This window comes from Opisthocomus hoazin, chromosome 18 (genome assembly GCF_030867145.1).
Source record: "Opisthocomus hoazin isolate bOpiHoa1 chromosome 18, bOpiHoa1.hap1, whole genome shotgun sequence".
NCBI lineage: Eukaryota > Metazoa > Chordata > Aves > Opisthocomiformes > Opisthocomidae > Opisthocomus > Opisthocomus hoazin.
The window spans coordinates 8,864,666-8,884,351 of record NC_134431.1 but is presented as its reverse complement, the minus strand read 5'-3'; the positions used below and the strand labels follow the sequence as shown (position 1 = coordinate 8,884,351).

General features: G+C 56.2%; 1 protein-coding gene across 1 annotated transcript; it reads left to right on the top strand.

Annotated features, from left to right (window-relative positions):
* Positions 1-4,174: 4,174 nt before the first annotated feature.
* Positions 4,175-17,832, top strand: GDAP1L1 (ganglioside induced differentiation associated protein 1 like 1). Its single transcript, XM_009933797.2, has 6 exons — positions 4,175-4,666; positions 7,493-7,685; positions 11,034-11,207; positions 13,217-13,314; positions 13,468-13,582; positions 16,438-17,832. Exons 1-6 carry the CDS (start codon positions 4,487-4,489, stop codon positions 16,779-16,781), a joined length of 1,104 nt encoding a protein of 367 aa, XP_009932099.1. The 5' UTR covers positions 4,175-4,486; the 3' UTR covers positions 16,782-17,832.
* Positions 17,833-19,686: the final 1,854 nt, after the last annotated feature.

Sequence of the window (19,686 nt, the reverse complement as noted above, 5' to 3'; positions counted from 1 at the left end):
GACTGAATAATTTGACTTACACTTATCTCTGCTCAAGACATTTTTTTTTTAAAACAAACAAAATTCTGCTTTCAGTGTCAGCTGTACGCACATACCAAACAACCATGTTGGAGTCAAATACCGCAGTTTTTACTTGCACACTTGAAAATTAGTGGTCAGCAAGCCAAGGAGTCACAAGCACTTGTATAAAAATAGACTATAGCAGCTGTAGACAGTTGGCCTTGCATTCTGTGCTAGAGAAGTCTCAGACATTCTGGATGATAATTGCTGTTTGTAGATTTTATTCTAATCATCCCTAAAATTTGCACTATGAATCCAGGAAGTTCAGATTTAGAGTTCAAATAAATCAAAATAATTTAAAATAAGAATACAACTAAAACTGTTCTTTTGCTCTCAAGTGCAATGCAGTTACTTACTATGCGATATTGGCTCGTACTCTCAAATTAAATTTAACGGATTTCTGAGTATCGGGTTAGTACTTTACTGTCCCCTTCCCTTCACCTTCCTCTTCCAGCACTGTCCTGCCTACCCATGCACACGGTTTTGGTTTTCTTCACTTTCCCTTCTTTCTCCCTGCAGTAAATCTGGTATAATACATACTTTGCTTTTAAATGTAGATATTTAGTACTAGTCATCTGTGCTGCTGCTGTTTTTCAAGGGCTATTGCTGCTTCAGCAGACGGTGTCTGCTCAGGTTTTGGTTTTGTGCCCTCTTGAAAATCATTTGAAAGTACTGTTCTTAGATACAATATTTCTCCCTTTTAGACTCTTTTAACACTTACCCTGCCCCTCGGTGAGTGTTGACCTGGAGTAGGTGTGTATGAAGCTGGGGCACAGATACCATTATTTAAAACCGATACCGGCTGTCCCCACTCCCCTCTGCAGCAGGAGCCCTGCGAAGGGGCGCAGCGAGGCTCTTTACCCCACGAATGTGGTGCGGCAGCCTGGCTCAAGGTCACCTCCGAGCAGTTGTTCCTGCCATGGAGCGCAGTCCTGCTTCTCTGTAATAAAGCGTGCGCAAACCCCTGGAAGCGTCCAGCCCTTCAAGCTGTGTCACATAAAGGTGGCAGTGACCGAGGGTGTTGGAAGGGCACGGGTTTTAGCTGTGGAGCAGGACAGCGTGCAGCAGGGCTGCTGTGTCCAGGTGGAGTGGGGGAACCACCGAAATCATGGAAGTTAAACTAGTCTGAGACAAGCCTGAGAAGTGAATTCAAATTGCCACAAGGTAGGATGGGGGGGAAGAGGGAGAGCGGGCTCTCCAGGTGCATTTCCATAGTGTCCCACACAAGATGGAGGTCACTCGTGGTGAGGGAGGAGGAGGGAAAGGTGGGGGAAAAAAAGAGACAAAAAACTCAGCGGTTTCATATTCTGCCCGAATTACCGTTTGTTCTACTGTTCAAGCATATCCAGTGCTGCCTGCGGCAGAGGATGGCAGATGTCTTGGGTTCTGGACTGCAACTGTCAGGCTCATAGCAAACGTACCGAAACATTGCTGCTGGCATTCTTGCTCAAACCACCTCCTCTGGGTGAAACGACAAGCTCGGAGAGGACCCAGTCCCAAACTCACCATTTCCTCCAAAACCTTCCCAGTTCAGCTCACCCACTTCACTCTGATAACTTGGTAGCTCCTGCTTGCTGCTCACCTGAAACCTCAAGCTTCACTAGCAAACGGCACCTTCTCTGGGAATGCCTGCACAGCCCAATTAGCTTGATTGATGAGCGCTAGCGCTTGGTTTGGACATGGCTCGGTACAAGCAGCTCTGAGCGCAGCCCTGCCAGCCTTACTGCTCTCAGCCCGCTGCTGTACCTGCACCAAAAAGCCTGGGGATTTTCTTGCTGTCCAGGGATGCTCTAGGACGTGTTGCCAGTCAATCTACAAAAAAAAGGCCTGAAAATTTCTGAGAAAGCACTTGTGGGGTTGCAGTGCTCCCAGGACTTGCCTCAGATCAGATTCCACTTTGCTACTTCCTATCTCAGCAGATCCAGGCTGGTTTGGGTTTTTTTTTTTCTCCAGTGGCTTTCCCCCACCCCAGCATTTTACAGGTTACTTGCGTGTCTAGTTTCAGGATTAGTTCAACCGAAGCGGGATGCAGAAGGGCACCCTGGTCAATGAAATTTATTTCTCGCCTTACAGAAGCCAAACCGAGTCCTGGCTAAGCTTTACATTGGCAGATGCTGAATCAGGCCACCAGGAAAAAAAGAAAAAAAAAAAAAAAAAATCAATGGAGCTGATCCTACAGCCTGATTTCCACCCCCTCCTTCTAAAACAGAGAAGGTTCTTCTGTGCTTGCCAAGCCTTATGACCAACTCTGGCCGCCTGCTCTCTCCCCTCTGTGATGTTTGCATCAGCTCTGAGATGAGACACCCGGGTCGTGGGTTTCCGAACCGCCAGCCCCCGCAGTCCTGCCCCGATGGCAACTTCTGCCAGGGCTCTGCTGATGCCACCAGCTCCGGCCGCACAGCATCCCGTGGGGCAGCCCAGTATCGGCCCCTTTTGCAGGCAGGGAGGCTTTGGACAAAAGCTGGAGACGATCTCAAGGTCACACAAAGTCAGGACACCCCTAAAGGGGACTGACACCCATCCTGCCCCTCAAGCCTTGCTCACTTCAGCAAGCCAAAACCCAGCCAAATAAACAGGCGCCTCCAGAGGCACTGCGCACCTGCAGGACCCAGAGGGATGAAGTGACTTGTCATTTTTTATTCCCAGCAGTGCAGCATTAATTCATCGCAAAATATGCCACTAGATGGGGCTTTCTGGACAGCATGAGAGCGAGCTGCTTCTGCTTGCTCAATCTGCTTCTTTCCTAAACCCACAGGTGAAGGGAGCCCCAAAAGACGTTTTCCGGGCAGCGAGGGCTCTGCTGTGCGGAGCAGACGGGAGGGCAGGAGGGCACTGCGCGGTGGGACCCGCTCCCTAAACCTCAGTTTTGTTCGAGTTGGCAGCAGCTCAGGCCACTGCCCGGACTTCGCAGCCCCAAAGCAAAGCCAAGCAAGAGCCTTTCTGGGTGGGTGTCCCCAAGGCCAGCACGGGGTTTCCGGCAGCGCTTGGGAAGCCCTGGGCTGGGGAGGGAGGATGGTTCTGGGGGCTGCTGCCTACGGGGGAGGTGGCAGGGGGTGGCAGGGCAGGGCACAGCGCTCCCAGCCTCACCCCTCTGCCATCGCCCTCCCACGCAGCCCTGGGAGCAGGACATCACGACACCAACCTTCAGAAAATTGTTCTTTTCACTGTGCTTGTGCAGCTGGGTACCTGTTTGGCCTCACTCTGTCCCAGTGCTCTTGGGCAAAGTGTGCCTCAGTTTCCCCACTTGAACCAGCACTCCCAAACCCTCCACTGTTACCCTCCACACCTGGGGCAACCTCACCAGCTCCAGCGTGGGTGGAGATGGGAGCAACACATGCAGGAGCCATGTTCTCACCCAGAGCCCTTGTGCAGCCCCGAGATGCAGGCTGGCTCCCTGCGCCTGCAGAGCCCTCGCCTCCGTCCTCTCCAGAACCCGCCCCTACGGCCCCCATAAACAGGCTGGATTTACTCCCCCAGCACTTGCAGTAAGTCTCACATGTGGGAAATTATCCTCAGGCAGCCAGATTGCTGGAGAAGGAGCGTGACGAAACCAGGTGTCATAAAACACAAGCCCAGATGTCCAGGTTGCCGTGCCCAGAAAGGTGTCAGCTGCCTACACGCATCAGCCTGCAGACCTCTGGGCGATGCTCGTAGTGCCTGGCGAGCAGCAGCTCCAGAAGCCCCAGCGCGTTCCGAGCAGTGGAAACCCGGCCCATTTGCAGTTGGGACACATCTTGCTAATCCTGGAAATGACCCCCAGACCGTGCCTGCTTTGGTGAAGGAGGGCTCGGCCAGTATGTCTGGGCACCCCGGGCGCCGGTACACAGGGAGGGCTGCTGGGCTACTGGTAGCCCGGCACAGGCTACACAACACCCGTTAGGCTGTAAGTGGTCTGTTCTCTCTAAAAATCACTGAATACCTTTAAAAAGCCATTGCTTCTTCTTTCCATAAAGGTTGCAAAGCACGCAAGACACCTGCTAGACATTTTAAAGCCAGCATCCATCAACGTAGCTATTTATTACATATCTGCCACACCTAAACCAGTCAAAAAAAAAAAAAAAAAAATCTTAAATCTCTGCTCCAAAATATTCCTAAGGAGCCGCAGGGGTTGGAGCTGCCCCGGATTGCCGAGCTGGCAGGCAGGCAGGCAGCAGGAGCCTCCGCTGCTGACTCGCCTATTGAAGCGATGCCTGCGAGCGCGGCACGTTTCCGTGGGAGCCCCGCCACGAGCGAGGACGGGCTGCGGCTGCACCCACGCCGCTGCCACCGTCCTCTCCCGTGACCCCGGCGCCCACCGCCCCGCGCTGCCCACCCCGGCCGGGGAGACGGAGCTGCCCCGGGAGTGATGCTGCTGGCAGGAGCCCATGTGATGCTGGGCTAGCGCCGCTCGCTCCCTCGTCCTCTCCCCGCTCGCTCGCAGGCTGTCATGGCGACTCCCAATAATGTTACTCCCACCAACTGCAGCTGGTGGCCCATCTCGGCGCTGGAGAACGACGCAGGGAAATCCACGGAGGGGGAGGAAATTCAGGACCCGACAGACCCAGCTCTCAAATCCCAGGACAGACTGGTTTTGTACCACTGGACCCAGTCCTTCAGCTCACAAAAGGTAAAACAATAATCGCTCGGCCAGGTTCCGGGGGAAGAATCACCTCCAGTTCCCAGGGCATCCCCTTGCCTGGGGAGGATGGGTGCGCTCGTGGGGAGAGCAAGGGGCTCATCCCCAGGGCCGACAAGAGCAGCAGCGTGTGGCCGGGCAGCTCTTTTGTACTTGCGGTTTTGCGTTTTATCAGCATCTGCCTGGGGAGGGGACGGGGGGGCCTCAGCTAAATCCTGTTTTTGCTTTGGGATCGCGCCTTGCACCGGGAGCTGCCGTGGCTTTGTGCTCGCTCCCAGCCCCACTCCCGCGCAGCCGGGAGCGCAGACAAAGGCTGGGCTGGGCCCCGGGACCACCCTGCCGCGGGGAGACAGGGAGGCAACCCCTGAGCCAGGCTCCTTCCAGGGAGCCCACCCCAGCACGCAGCGACGATTTGCCCCTGACATTGCAGCAGCACCCTGGAAATCCTGTTCCCAGTGTGCCCCAGCGCAGCACAGGGCTCTCGGGGCTAAACAGCGAGGAACCACCTTTTCCAGGCAATAGTAAGAGCTCATTTTGCAGCACGGCAGCTGTGTGGCAAACCCGACCTTCTCTTCCCGGCCCCAAACCTCCGGTCGTTCCCACACCATTAGCATTATATGGGGAATGGGCTATTCGGAGGGGTAGGGGGGACACCATGTTCCCCGGTGGGATGGCCCCCTCGAGCCCGCAGCCCAGCGGGGAGGCCAAGGGCAGAGCCGCCCGCTCCTCCTTGCGGGCACAAAGACCGGGGAGGGTGCCCAATGCAGCAGGGCGGCTGCACATGGTCGGCTTCGCCGGCAGCGGGTGACTGATGGGCTGCTGCTCCGCACCAGCGAGGGATGCTCCTGTCTGGCCCCCCCGCCTCGCGCTGGGCTTGCTGTTATTTTTTGTCTCACTCATTTGGCCGCCGGCAGCGGGGAGACAGCGGTTAAGGAAACCCCTCACAAGAAGTGCCTACAACTGGCCTCACCCCTGCGGGACTGGGGATGCTGGGGATGCTGGGGACAGGGCAGGGCACACCTAGAGCTACAGCACCCGCTGGCACTGCTTCCAGCTTCAGTTTTGAGGTCACTTGCAAGGAAAAAGCATTTGTTGGAAAGCGGATGAGCACAAACTGATGTGATGAATGTTGCTGGGTGGGGAGCGGTGGGGGCTGCGCGGGACCCCCCTGCAGAGGAGTTTTGCTCGGAGACGGCTGCGGGCAAAGCTCTTCCTGCTCTGCCCCGGGAGCAGCTCGGAACCACCCTCAGCCCCCACCAGCGTCTGGCCCTGCCTGCAAAGGGGTTTGGGGGGTTTCACAGCCAGCGTTGGGTTTTCACACGCGGTGCCTCATTGCTGCCGGGACCAGCCGGGGGGTCCAGGCATGTTCTGTCACCCCTGGCTGGGACCCTTCCTCAAGGTGCTAGCAGGGGCTCCCATGGCCCGCAGGCACCAGGGTTACCCCGGGAGCTGAGCCCTCCTGCCTGCACTGCCTCAGGCCTGGCAACTGCCCTCGGCCTCTGCTCTTGACAGCAGAACGGGGAGGCTCGGGGAGGTTGAGGACAGATGCCCTGGGTGGCCCTGGCTGGGGTTTGTCCGTCAGCTGGGAGGAAAAGGCCCAGAGCAAGTTGCAGTTGACGGACCCAGGCTTTTCCTTGTTTGACATTAAAATAAAAAATTAATTTGCCAGCCCTGTAAATAATTAATGACTAATTCCCCAGGAACTCTGAAGTACTCATAGAAATGCCTATATTTGTTAAGTTGTATTTTTAGCTGCTGCTTCTTGGAGGAAAACAAGTGCTTTTCCCTCTTTCAGTGGTTCTGTAAAGTGTGGCTCTCTCACACCCCCCAAGGGTTTTTTTTTGCCTGTTTGACATACTTAGTTCATAACACTTGGATTTTTATAACCTGGAAGCCTAAAATACCACCCCTGAGTGCATATTCAACACCATCTCAAGCGCAGAGCAAAGCAGCAGGAGCAGCCCCGCGGGCCAGCCGTGGGCGATGGGGATGGTGCCCTGCGTCCGGCCCCGCTCCCGCCTCCTCCTGCCCCTCCGCTCCGCCGGACTCGGGTGGGTGCTGCCCCAGCGATGCCGCTCGCTGCCCCGGGGCTGGAGGAGGGCAGGGGAAGGCAGCAGGTTTGGCACAAGAGGTGTGAAGGTGGTGGGCAGTGCTCACGGGCCGGCGGCAGCATGGAGCAGGATGGATGCTGTGCTGGGGCTGCTTGAAACCCTCCATGAAACGGAACATTTTCCCCACTCAAAACATGCCCGGTGAAACCACAGCTCACCCCCAAGCATGGGACATACCTGGGTGAGCATCGAGACCTCCTTCAGCTGGGCAGTAGCACCCACTGAGTGCAAGGAATAACATTGCTGTGTCCTCTGCTTCTTCCTCTTCCTCCTCGGGTGGGTGCTGGGTTATGCTGGGACCCACAGCAGCTTCACTGATTCCCCCCAGCTGGGGAGCTGCCGCCTCCCTCCACCTGCTGCCGAGGGATGGGCCCTCAGCCCACCAGCCCTTCCACCCCTCTGACTGCCATGTGGGCTACCAGCGACCAGAGGGAGGATGGTCCATGATCCCGCAAAGTTAGGATGGGCTTGGGTCACCCCATCTGCCAGGAAGGCAAATCCTTGCCTGGCTGCCTGGATTTTGCAGCTGCGCCGTGCCAAGAGCTGCTTGGCTTCTTGCAGGACGAGGGTGTGTCACGGCACATCGCTGTGCTTACGTGGTAGGGGGGGCCAGGGAGGTGTGACGGTGGGGCTGGTTTGCTTTGAGGGCTCCGGGGACGGGCTCGGTGCGCGGGGCTGAGCCCTTTCTCCCCGGCCTCTTGCCCAGGTGCGGCTGGTCATCGCGGAGAAGGGGCTGCCCTGCGAGGAGCGGGACGTCAGCATGCCCCTGATGGAGCACAAGGAGCCCTGGTTCATGCGGCTCAACCTAGGGGAGGAGGTGCCCGTCATCATCCACAGGGACAACATCATCAGCGATTACAACCAGATCATCGACTACATGGAGAAGAACTTCACGGGAGGTAAGGGGGGGCTTTGGGCTGTGTCTCGGGGAAAGCCAGGTCTAATGCAGATGCTGTTTGCCAAATGCACCCACTTTGTCTTTTAAAGTTGCAGCTTTACCCCAGAAGAGCAGCAAGCCACCAGCCCTCCTCAAACTTTTACATTTTCCCATGAAAATGAAGGATTTCCAGCAGAAATCCCCAAACGTCTCTTGGAAGTGCTGCTGGGGGGCTCAGGGGGAGCGGTTCGTAGCTGGGTCCCCCCTTTTCCCCCTTTTGGGAGGCCACACTCCCAAACCCCATGGTGCGTGGTGGCATCTGAGCAGAGCTGCGCCTGGGGCACGGCGCATGGCAATGCTTCTGGGCTTGGCCACCTTTGTACTTGGGCCTCGGGTAATGATATGAAAACTGCCGTAAGTGTCCCTGCCAAGAGAAAGCAGGGTTTGAGCGGGGTGCTCCTGCCCCTCGCCCCTTTCTCGATGAGCCCTGTGCCACCGGCCATGGGCAAGAGACCCTGCTGTCCCCGGTGCAGCTGTGCCACAGAGAAAACCACGTCCTTCAAGTCACACAACGCCAGCAGTGCCAGGGACCATGGGAGGATGACGTGACACAAACCCAGCAGAAGGGCCAGCGTGGAGAGGGAAGCGTGTATTCCCCCCGGAGCAGGGCTGCAGTCAGCATCGGCCGAGCCCAGCGCACCGGGCTGCTGGGATGGTGCTCGAAGGCGGCTGTTCGCAGGGCCGCTGCGGCAAACAGCCGCTCCCTGGCACCTCACGTCCCTTCGCCCTCATTTCCCCAAACCTGCGGGCTGTCAGGCTGGGACGCTCCGCCGGCGAGGCTTCAAAGCTGAGCTGGCAACTCGGGCTGTGCCGTCACGACGCTCGCCCCAGCATCCATCCCCCTTGCAACAGAGACATCAAAACCATCTCAAAAATAGCTCCCGAAGCAAGGGCATCTTGCCAGCTCAGCTGCTGTCCTCTCCCGGCCCCGCTGCGGTGGTGCTGCTCGGCGAAGGCACGATGCTCGCTCGCCGGTGGGGCAGCAGGGATGGGATCGGACAGGAGGACCCCGCACCGGCAGCGGCTCCTGGGGAATGGCAGCCGTGTTCCTTCCAAGGGGCAGCGGGGAGCATCGCTCCGTGGTCCCCGCAATCGCGCAGCAGCTTTCCGCAGTCTCTGCGAAGGGCAGGTGGTCCGGCATATGTGACAACAGGCTGTCCCCGGCGGGAGGGGGACACAGCGCTGCCTGTGCACTGGGAAACTCCTGTCATCGAGATTTTCCAGCCAGGTGCAATTTCTTCCCTTTCCAAGGAGAAATGGAGAAGGGAAGCTCCAGGGAAGAGAGCCCAGAGCATCACTCCCTGCTGCGTGCTCTGCCCCAAGCCATCGCCAACCAACGCTAGCTGGCAACAGCACTATCAGGATGCCGTGACGTTGGTCCAAAGGGGAGTCACCCACTGGGCAGAAACCTGTGGAGTTTGGAAATGCCTCGATAAGAAGGTGTATTCACTGGGTTGCATTTTCCCCTGGGCTGGGAGCATGGCCTTTTACAGCTGCTTACACACTCCCTGAGGATCAGCTATCAGTAAAGGGTGGTGTGACGAGCAATGATTTTCTTTCCCCAAAAACCAGTGAACAGTCCCAGTAAGCCACCTTCGAGCATGCTCCTCTCTAGGGCATGGCCCAGTAGCGCCAAGAAACCACTGGTGGGTTGGCCAGCGGCAATGTGTCCCAGAGCCTGGGCGAGGGGCTCCTCCAAGGGCTGCACCCCCAGCCCTGTCCTTCTGAGCCTCCCCCCCTCCCACCTTTGCACGGCCCATCTCTTGCTGACTATATGCAACAGCAGCCCGTATGTGCAGGTCTGCTGTGGCATGCAAAGGCAAAACAAGCGCCTGCCCACCAAAAAGCCTCCCTGGGATGTGCCGAAGGACGCGGGCCGGCGGCCAGCACGCCGCTATTTCATTGCGGTCGCTCTGTCTCGCTGCCGGACAGGGAAGTCACTCTGGATGTGCTGGTTTCCAGCCTCAGCCCCAGCGCGTCGGGTGCTGGCCGGGAGCCCTGTGGAAGGAGCACGCAGGCTATAAGTTGGTTATTATTATTTCATTTGTCGCTTTTGTTAAATGGAAAATCCCCACCTGGATGGCTGGAGCCCAGGCAGCGAGCAGCCCGCGGGGCAGGGAGGAGCTACCATGACCTCCCCTCGCTCAGGGGACTCGGGGGATGGTAACACCGATGTCCATCGGTCAGAGCAACTCTGTGGAGCCTACCAGCAGAGACAGCCCCAAAGGGAAGCTCTTAGGAGGTCTGCAATACAGGAGCTGCCAAAATTTCCCTGGCTCCTGTCCAGGCGCTCCCTGGCCCAGGGCAGGGCGAGCTGTGCGTCCACGCCGGGCCAGTATCACCAAGCTCTGCCCGCAGCCTTGCTCCTGCCGCCGGCAGCGGGCCCGGGCAGAACTGTCATTTCAGACCTTTAATTAAGGAGCCACATTGGCCGTGTTTGCCCAAGCCCTTCTGCCGACATGCCTTCACCCAGCCCGAGATGCCGGTGTGCGGTGAGCCCTGCACTGCGGACGGCATGTGGGCAGCCGGCTTTGCCGTGTCTCGGTGGTAAATTTACTCACTACCTATTAACTGCTATCTGCAAATGCCATAAACATTTATGGTCCCATAAAAAAAAATGGACCTGATATTCTTGGGGGAGACAAGAGCAACATTTCTCTCCTTGTGCTTTCATCTGCTGTGTATTTTGAGCTGAAAGTGTAATAAAAAGAGCACGATGCAAACTGCTATCCACAGATGATGAATAAAACCCAACAAGGCGAGGAGGAGCCGGCCGGGGCGAGGGATGCTCCTGCAGCTGAGGCGTCAGCTGAGCACAGAGGGAAGATGTGCTGGTCCTTCTTTGGTCATCTACTCCCTGATCACTCATTTTGAATGGGATTTTCAAGGAAGTCCAAGAAAATGAGGTGCCTTGTTGCCACTGGTGCAATGAGGAGATTCCGAACTCAAATCCCCGTGTTTTAGCTCTTTTCTGCACAATGGGAAGATTTTGGTCCCCTTCTGAGAGATGTGAAACCACAGCATACAAATCCAGGGGCTGCAGAGGCGAAGGCCTTGCTACGCTGGGGTCTTGGGGCTGCGGGGCTGGGTAATGGCACGCGTACACGTCCCTGCGTCCCGCGGGTTTGCCCGTCTCCGGGCATGGGCTTGACGAGCTCCTGGCCGGGATGGGCAGCGGGGAGGGGGCAGGGCTGAGCGCAGAGGATGGTTTTGAGTCCCTGCTCGGAGGTAGCTCAGGCCAGGCCTGCACACTGGTGTCCTGTGCAGGCTAACGAGGGTCCTGCTAACAGCTCTCCCTTTGCCCTGGCAGAAAACGTCACCCAGCTGATCCCGGAGCCGGGCAGCCTGCTGCACTCGCGGGTGCTGCAGTACCGGGAGCTGCTGGACTCGCTCCCCATGGACGCCTACACGCACGGCTGCATCCTGCACCCCGAGCTCACCACCGACTCCATGATCCCAAAGTACGCGACCGCTGAGATCCGCAGTAAGTCGCCTCTCCAGCGGGGCTTCCAGGGCTGGTGCCCGTGGGACGGCTGCCGCAGCCCTTCCCTAAGGCTCCGTTTGGCTCCGCAGCCTGGCCAGCCACCCTCCTCTTGCTCATCTCCCCCTTCCAGCAACGAAGGCAGGGACAGAGCTGGGAAACAGCAAAGCACAGCTAATTTGGGAGCTGCAGGCACTCTGTAGGGGTTTCCTAGCCCTGGGGTGTCCAGGCTCCCATGGCCCATGCGTGCTTCTCGCCCAGCTCTTTCTAGAGCACGTGAATTTGCTCCCCCTCCAGCAAGTCCCCTCTCCCTCCCATAGCTCTGAGGGCAAAGGTGGGTGACTACAGCCACATCGAGTTGCAGATAGTGGGCGAACCGGCATAAGACTGCGTACATGACCTTCAAGCACTCATGAAACATTGACGATGCCTAATATAGCTCCACGGCTAGGGTCGCTCCTGGAGAGTCCCTCACCAGAAAACTGACCTTGTCAGGAGGGCACCAGCATGCTCCCCGCCTCTCCCCTCCTTTAGGCTCCCTCTGAAATGGGATGCACTCAGCCTCAAAGAGAAATAGGCAGTTCCTGAGGTGTATCTCACGGTCTGCCCTGCCTCTGCTGGCACCCTGCACAGGTGGCTTTCCCCACGCCATCAAGTGCCACCTCCACCCCCTTGGACAGACGCAGGGCATAGAGCCTGTCCCCTCCCCAAAGAGCGCTGCTGTGATGGCTTCAGTCCCTGTCTGCCTCGCCTCACCTCCCCAGCACACTGCTGAGGTCCTTAAAAATATCGCCCCGTCCAAACCTCCTCACTGGTGGCATTTGTCCCAAGCCATTGCAACGGAGGGGCTGTGGGCAGGTCCGTGGGATTCCCCAGTGCCAGTGGTGCCCTTCCTCTCCAGCACATCCTCTACACCATGGCTCAGGTGCCCCGTTGCAGTCGGTGCTGAGGCAGAGCCACATAGTTGTGTCCCAAGGAGAGGGTGAACCAATGGCCAAGCTCTCCCGAGGGGAACAGGGGAACAAAACCAGGGTGATGTGCAGGCTTCCCTCTGAGTTACAGCCCCAGGAGAGCTGGCTGGGAGCCTTAGTGAGCACGGGCTTCAAGGCTTGTGGTGGAAAACAGGGAGTTTCACCATTTTGTGGCAGCATGTAGCCCGCTGCTGGCTGCCGCCCTGGCACCTTCTACACCCACGCATCAGCAGAGCCAAGCCCTCGTTGGAGGGAGCAAGGAGGGAGAGGAAGAGATTAGCCCACCTTTGGGTAATTTATGTTGTCCCTAGGTGTTAAGGTGCATCTCGCATTCTCTTCTTCCATTTACTCTTCTCCCTTCCCTCCATTATCTCCCTTGAACAAAGCCCTTCGCGTCCTCCCCAAGCCCTGGGGGGGAGGAAGGTGGACATCTCTCCCGTGCTCCTGGTGGGCTCCATGCTACCGAATTGCATTCCCAGACACTGAGCTTGGGCAGGACAGCTTCATCCAGGAGGGAGCATCACCTTCCGTGCCGCTCTCTGCCGTGCTGCACTGTGCACACACCCTCGTGTGGGCAGCCGGCTCGGACATCCCAAAGGATCGGACCTGCTGGGGATGGAGCTGCAGGCAGCAGGTTATGGGGAAGCTCAGGGGTGTTCTTAAAACAGTAAGAGAGAGACAGAGATCTGCTGGCAGCTCTAACATGAATCCAGCAGAGGAAATGAAGAGCTGAAGCCCTCCCTGAAACCCACAGAGCTGAGACTTGCCACAGCCAGGAGATCTGCCATTGCTGCCCTGCTGAGAGCAGGTGGGAGGGCTGAAGAAGCCCCATGCCCTTGGGACAGTGTGCGATGCCCCAGCCCTATGGCAGCATCGCAGCAGCAAGCCATGAATTTGGCCCATTTTAGCTCTCTGGGGTGTTTTTCTTGGTGCTACTATACTATTTTGCATGCAGGACGAGGTGCTTTGCTACCAGATACAAGATCATCCCTACCCCTGCCAAACACAGGCCCCCCAGCCCCTCTCTCTGTCTCTCCCCAGGACATTTAGCTAACGCCAGCACGGAGCTAATGAAGCTGGACCATGAAGAGGAGCCGCAGCTATCAGAGCCCTACCTCTCCAAGCAGAAGAAGCTCATGGTAAGTGGGTCAAAGATACACTCCTCTCTCTGGTGGTGGGGCGACATGACCCATGGACCCTCCACGGGCAGCCGGTGCCTTATGTCCCTGCACGGTTGCAAGGATCCGTGTCCATCCATCCACCCATCCATCCTAACCCCGCTCTCCACCCAGGCCAAGATCCTGGAGCACGACAACGTGAACTACTTGAAGAAGATCCTTGGCGAGCTGGGGATGGTGCTAGACCAGATTGAGGCCGAGCTGGAGAAGAGGAAACTGGAGTACCAAGGTAGGCACTGGGCTGCATTTATGGGGTGTTTTTCTGCATGAGGCTGGTGCAACACCAGGAATGGCTGACGGCTTTGAACCTGAAAAACGTCCCCCACTGGGCGACTGTCGGTGGGGCCGGGGCTGCTGCTGGGCTCTCCTGTTTTGGAACACACCGATGTCATTGCAGTCATGGTCTTGCCAACATCTGGGGAGCTCTGGGTAGCCCCCACACCCATTGCCACAGGGGACAGCAAGACCCCTGTCCTCATGGCTGCTCTGTGAGACTTCCAGAGTCACTGCAGGGCAGTGGCAGGTCCCTGTTGCCTCAGCAAGTGGCCACCAGTAACTGATGCCCTGCCTGGTTCAGGAAGGAGCAGGCTGGCCCCGGGTTCTTGCAGCACGAGGAGCACAGACTGACCAAAGCGCTGGGCTGGGGATGTGTCCTGCAGCCAGCCCTCCTGGCCACGGGGCTGCGGCACATCCCAGCGGAGCACAGGCAGGGAAACCCAACGGGAATTTGAGGGGCCCCAGAAGGGTGGGAGTTTTCATAGGACCTGCGTCAAATGCCAGCAGGTGGGAGAGAGCGACACCAGCCATCCCCAACATCAAATACATCCCGCTGGGTGCCTGCCGAGAGCCACCCCGGTGCCCTGGCAGACAGGGATGCATGGGCACAGCTGGGCATCGCTTGTCTCGCCGTCGCCCCAGGATGACGCCGTCATCCTCGCGTCCTCGCTGCCAGCAGGGCTCATAGCCCCAGCGCTGGGAGGGCTAGCGGCTGCCAGCTCCACGGTGCCAGGTCTGGAGCAGAGCCCAGGCGCAGTTAATCAGGGGATGGCCCCACAGCTGGCCCTGCCCTCAGGCCTGGTCTCGGCCGTGGGGAGCCGTGCGTCAAGCCTGGGGCCACCCCAAAGGGCCCTCAGAGGTGCCAAGGTCGGGCCCTGCAAGGCACCGGGTCGGAGACTTGCTGAGAGCCCTGATGCATTCACAGCAGCATTCTGCATTGCCCTAATTGCCTCCACCCTCATTAACTGAGCCGAGAGCTGGGGTAGCTCAGCAGAATCCAGCCTAATGAGGTGCCTTCAGAGGACACCCTGGGTGCCTGGAGCAGAGGGATTGCTGCTGCGGCTGGCACCCGGGCGCTCCGCTGCCTGCGGTCCTTGCGTGCTGCTCCTGCCCTCTGCTCCGGGCCCCCGCACTCCCCCCCCGCGCCCGCGGCCGGGTCAGGATCTCAGCAGCGGGCACACGCACCAGCCCCCTGGCAGCTTCCCAGGAGCCGCAGTGCCGCAGCTCTCCTCCCACGCAGCCCGGCTGCCGGCCGACGCGCAGGAGGAGGGGGGGAGATGCTGCAGGAGCACGCGGTGACACCCTGCCAAGGCACCCTGCTCGGCTGGGACAGGCTGGTCCGAGCTGGGGCTGCTGCAGATGCCAAAGGGATGAGTTGCCCTTGCCCGTGCTTCTGCCCCAGGGCGCCCCACAGCCAGGTCCAGACCTCAGCAGCGGGTGCAAGCCCAGAGCCAGGAGGGCTCGTGCCGGATCATGGCTCTCTCCCGAAGCCGCCATCCTCAGACACGCTTCCTCCTTCCCCCGCAGCAGTGCCCCGGGGGGAGGCAGGCACCTCAGCCCCGCTTCCCTTACCTCTGAGCCAAAGCATCCTCAGGGTCCCCAGAGCACCCAGGAGGCTTGGGCTGTGGAACCCCCACAATTCATTAGTCACTGAAAACATTTATTGACTAATTAGGAACAGGCAATCTGTCCACTTGGGCTGTGCCTCTACCAGGATCAGGCAGGCTGCCAAGTGGCTACAAATGAGGGCTGCTAATTACCAGTAATTCCCCTGGCCTGGCCCTGCAGGCAGCACCAGTGCCTGCCCAGGGGTGCAATAAAGGTGCCGCTCTCTCCTTCCCTGATCTAACAGCCACAGGACAGTGGAAAAGCCCAAGAATTAAGGATTTGGTGCAAAGCCGGGGGCCCAGGCTGGATGGGGCCAGGTTTTGTGCCCTTGCTGCTGTTCTTCCTTACCTGCACCTCTCACAATCTCCCTTAGCTCCATCCCAGCCCTGCTCCTCAGTATTAAAGGACATTGGGGGAGCATTTAACACTATCCTGGCCTAAGCCCACTTCTTCCAGCCTAGTGACAGCTTGGTTATTCCTGGATGTCTCTCTGGTGAGGTTATATCCAGGGTCACTCACTACCAGGGGCCATCAACACTTCAAGCCCAGCATTCACACTGAGCTCTGCCTCCCCCAAAACCTGGCACTCGCACAGACACGCTGCCAGTTTTGGTGTCCTGGAGCAGTGTCCCCACTGCTGGAGAGAGGACAGAGGCAGGACCTCCCCAGCAGCACAGAGGGAGAGCAGCCAGGCCAGCCAGCAAATGGTTTTAATTCCCGAGGATTTCTCACATCCCTAAAATAGGACAAGTTACCTGACACTCCTGAAACAGCTCGCGGCGCAGCCAAGGACAAAGGCTGCTGCTCTCCCCAAGCACTAACACAGCAGAAAGGGTCACTGCACCACACCTTCCTTCAAGGGGGGGCCAAGGGCTCTTTTCCAGGGACCTCCTGGGCATGGGAGGATGCCATCTCCTGCTGCTCTTGACTTGGGAGAGAGGCAACATTTTGCAGACAGCAGTTTGTATCTTCATGTGGGCTATAAATGACCGTCACATATTCCTAGCTGCGTGGCCCCACGTATCGGCCATCACGTACCCTGGTAGATGGGGTCTGATCTTTTGGGACATCAGAGAGCTGAGAAAAAGCACCCCAGATCCAATGCAAACACTCCTGCCTTCGTACATCTTTGGGCAAGCCTTTAGGTGTCCACCCAGGGGTTGCTTCTGACCCTACCTGTTCTGTCGCTTCTCTCTCCAGGGCAGAAGTGTGAACTCTGGCTCTGCGGATGTGTCTTTACTTTGGCAGATGTCTTGTTAGGAGCAACCTTGCACCGCCTCAAGTTTCTGGGACTCTCTAAGAAATACTGGGAAGATGGCAGCAGACCCAACCTACAGTCCTTCTTCGACAGGATACAGAAACGCTTCGCCTTCAGGAAAGTTTTGGGAGATATACACACCACGCTCCTCTCCGCAGTGGTACCCAATGCCTTCCGGCTGGTCAAGCGGAAACCTCCCTCTTTCTTCGGAGCCTCCTTCCTGATGGGATCTCTGGGGGGAATGGGATATTTTGCTTATTGGTACTTAAAGAAAAAATATATCTAGTGCTGGCTGCCTGGTGTTTAGTTTGGTGTCTGTGCTGTGTGAAATTATGATGAAGCCTCAGTAACTGTAATGAAATTTGAAGCAAGGTAATGAATAATTATATTGTTTAATGTAACATTCCATAGTCTAGAAGTAGAAACGTATACTGCAAGGAAATAAGACAACAACAACAACAAAATGCGTCAACTTGTAAATGCCTTTTTTTAGGTTTAAGTATTCAACTCCAGCGAGAGGCTCAGGGGTTCACGGGCTCAGCCGTTCTCACAGGGAAGCAACGCCGCCTCCGGCACCGGCCGGCTCCAGTGGGAGAGACGGGAACCCCAGGAAGCTTCCTGACGCCCAAGTCCAACAATGGGACTCGGATACTCGGTCCTGTGCATTTGTTTCCGAATTGTTCATTGGCCACATTCCACACATGCAGGTAGCGGGGACTTTCTTCTTCTAGAAGGCGTTGTGCTGTCGTGCTCGGAGGCTTTCCTGGGAGCAGGGTGCAGTAGTTGGTCACAGTCAAGGTGGATTTGTGTTCTTCAAGTATCCATTTTTTAAATTATTTTGATTAAAAGGGATATTTTTTATTGAGCTGCTCTTAGAATGTATCCACTTTCTACGTCTGGTTTTGGTGGGCTTTTTTTTTTAAAGAATTTAATGTCTGTCTTTAACAGCCGCACTTTTTTCCTGAGATAAATAATTTTGACTTCCATCATGAATTTTGGCACATGGAGGAGATTATTGTTTTAAGCCTTTTGGCTCTGTCTTGTGTTCTGTTTCACGGATTTGCAAAGCATCTTTCACCGACTGAGCACATCTGGACTCTGAAAAAGTACAACCATTTTCAGGACTTTTCAGCATTTTCCTGAAGGCACTTTGGCTTTCTTTTCCATTGGGGGCTCTTTTCTGTCATTTCCTTGCTGTGTGTTTTCTTAGAGACACTTTGCACAGAATCATGTTGATGACTTTCTTGTGCCTTTTGCATGTTGGAAAGAATAACAGGCCTCACTGCTACTCATGCTTTGACAACTGAGATCCTCAATAAACCATATGGGAGGAGTAACGGCGTCACATTTCTAACTGTTCAACACCCTTCTAGTCTTCTTTCAAAGTGTGCCCGTGGGCAGAGGGATGTGCAGGTGGTTTGTGCTTTTTCTCATGTACTGCACTGGTATAAAACTTGCACGGAAGCAATACGTAGCCCTCTTCCGAGGCACTCATTTCTGTAAGCGCTCGGCCTGCTAGGATCTCCTCTGGCTGGTTTTCCGGGCACTCCAGTGCTCCCTAGCGAGTCACGCTGCATCTCGAGGCTCAGGAACGTATGCCAAGCGTAGCTGAAGCAATACCAATTGCATTTGCATCCAACTCAAAAATTAGCTCTATGTATGTGGAAGCAGCAGGATTTCCCAGGAGCTTTGGTTCTCGATACAACCTGACAGCCATGGAGCTGGGAATATTTAGCAGGAATTACAAGGGATGAGCACATAGCGATTAGACAGTGCAAAATGCACAAATTTATGCCATGCTTGTCACAATTGTGTAGGCTGGTCTGACACAGTTCTGGAATACAAGGACCTGTGTAGCTGCACAGGTGCTGTGTTATCCCTGTTACCCCCAGTGATTAGGGCCACGCTTAGAACTGGTGTGCGAGAACCCAGATCCACCTCCTGTCCGTGCAGAGCAGGCGCCTACATCGCAGGCACATGTTTCCCCAAATATAGTTACATACTTGCTTCGTGGTATCAATGACTTTCGAAGAAACAGCTATTTTGCTTCTTTTTTAATCGGGAGACAAGAGGGTCCCCTGAGGTCACCCCTTTTGGCGAATCTGAAAGACATAAGAACACACATGATGACCCATAGCTCACCTGGTCCATCAGCTGACACTGAACTCCCCAAAAGGATTTGTAAAAATACACCGACATGAAACCCTCACCAGGATTTCATCCTTTTACCTTTGTCCATTGTCCTGCACACACATTCCCTGGTGATCTCCCAGAGCTGACAACACGCACGCACCGGGTGTAGAAAGGAATATTAAGAGAGGTACAAAGCCAGGAAACCCAGGGAGAATGAGAGCAAACACTTGCTCAGTTCCCAGGATTTCACCCCAAGAATGAGGCAGAAGGAAGCTGCTTAGAAGACTGCTGCTGGTCACTTTGCTTTTCTTTTTCTCAAACCAAAAATAAAGTTGCAATCAAGGAGCAAATCAGAACTCTAAATACTGGAGAAAATAGGGGTTTGGTTTGGTTTGGAGCACACTGTTACAATGCAACTATTATAAGGAAGCCGGACAGAGCCAGCAGCTGGAACAAGGCACGGGACAGGGCAGACAAACACGCCAGAGCTGTCAGTTGTGTCCCTTCGTGGGCTGCTGGGAGGCCACAGACAGCTGTAGTGATGAATTCTTTACTGGGCCTCAGGTAGGACTGTTCACTAGCAAGCCTTTGTTTTGAACCAAATTAAAAAAAACCAATCAGTGAAGGCAGTGCCACTCCCTGTCGCTGAGCCTTGTTTCCCTGCTGTGGTAGTGACAAAATCCCAGGACTCTGCTCCAGGGAAAAGCACTCTGCGAGAGCGATAAAAGACAATTACTGTGACAGGCAGAGGCTGGGTTGATGTTCAAGACCGTGCTGAAACGAACCAGGCGATGAATGTCATCACCCCAATCAATCCAGATGAGCGAGCTACTATAAGCAGCCCTGTGCCGATTACAGGCTGTCATCATAAAAAGTCGCTCTTGCTCTAGCTGATCTGAACCTGATCAGGCTTTTTCCGCTCTAGTTCCATTTAAAAGGGGAGACCACCGTGCTACACAGCCGTAAGCCAGGCATTGGCCCGATGTTTGCTGCCCAAGGCGCTTTCGGTACACAGAAATATGAAAGTGATAGCAGAAATCTGATTTCTCACTCCAGGA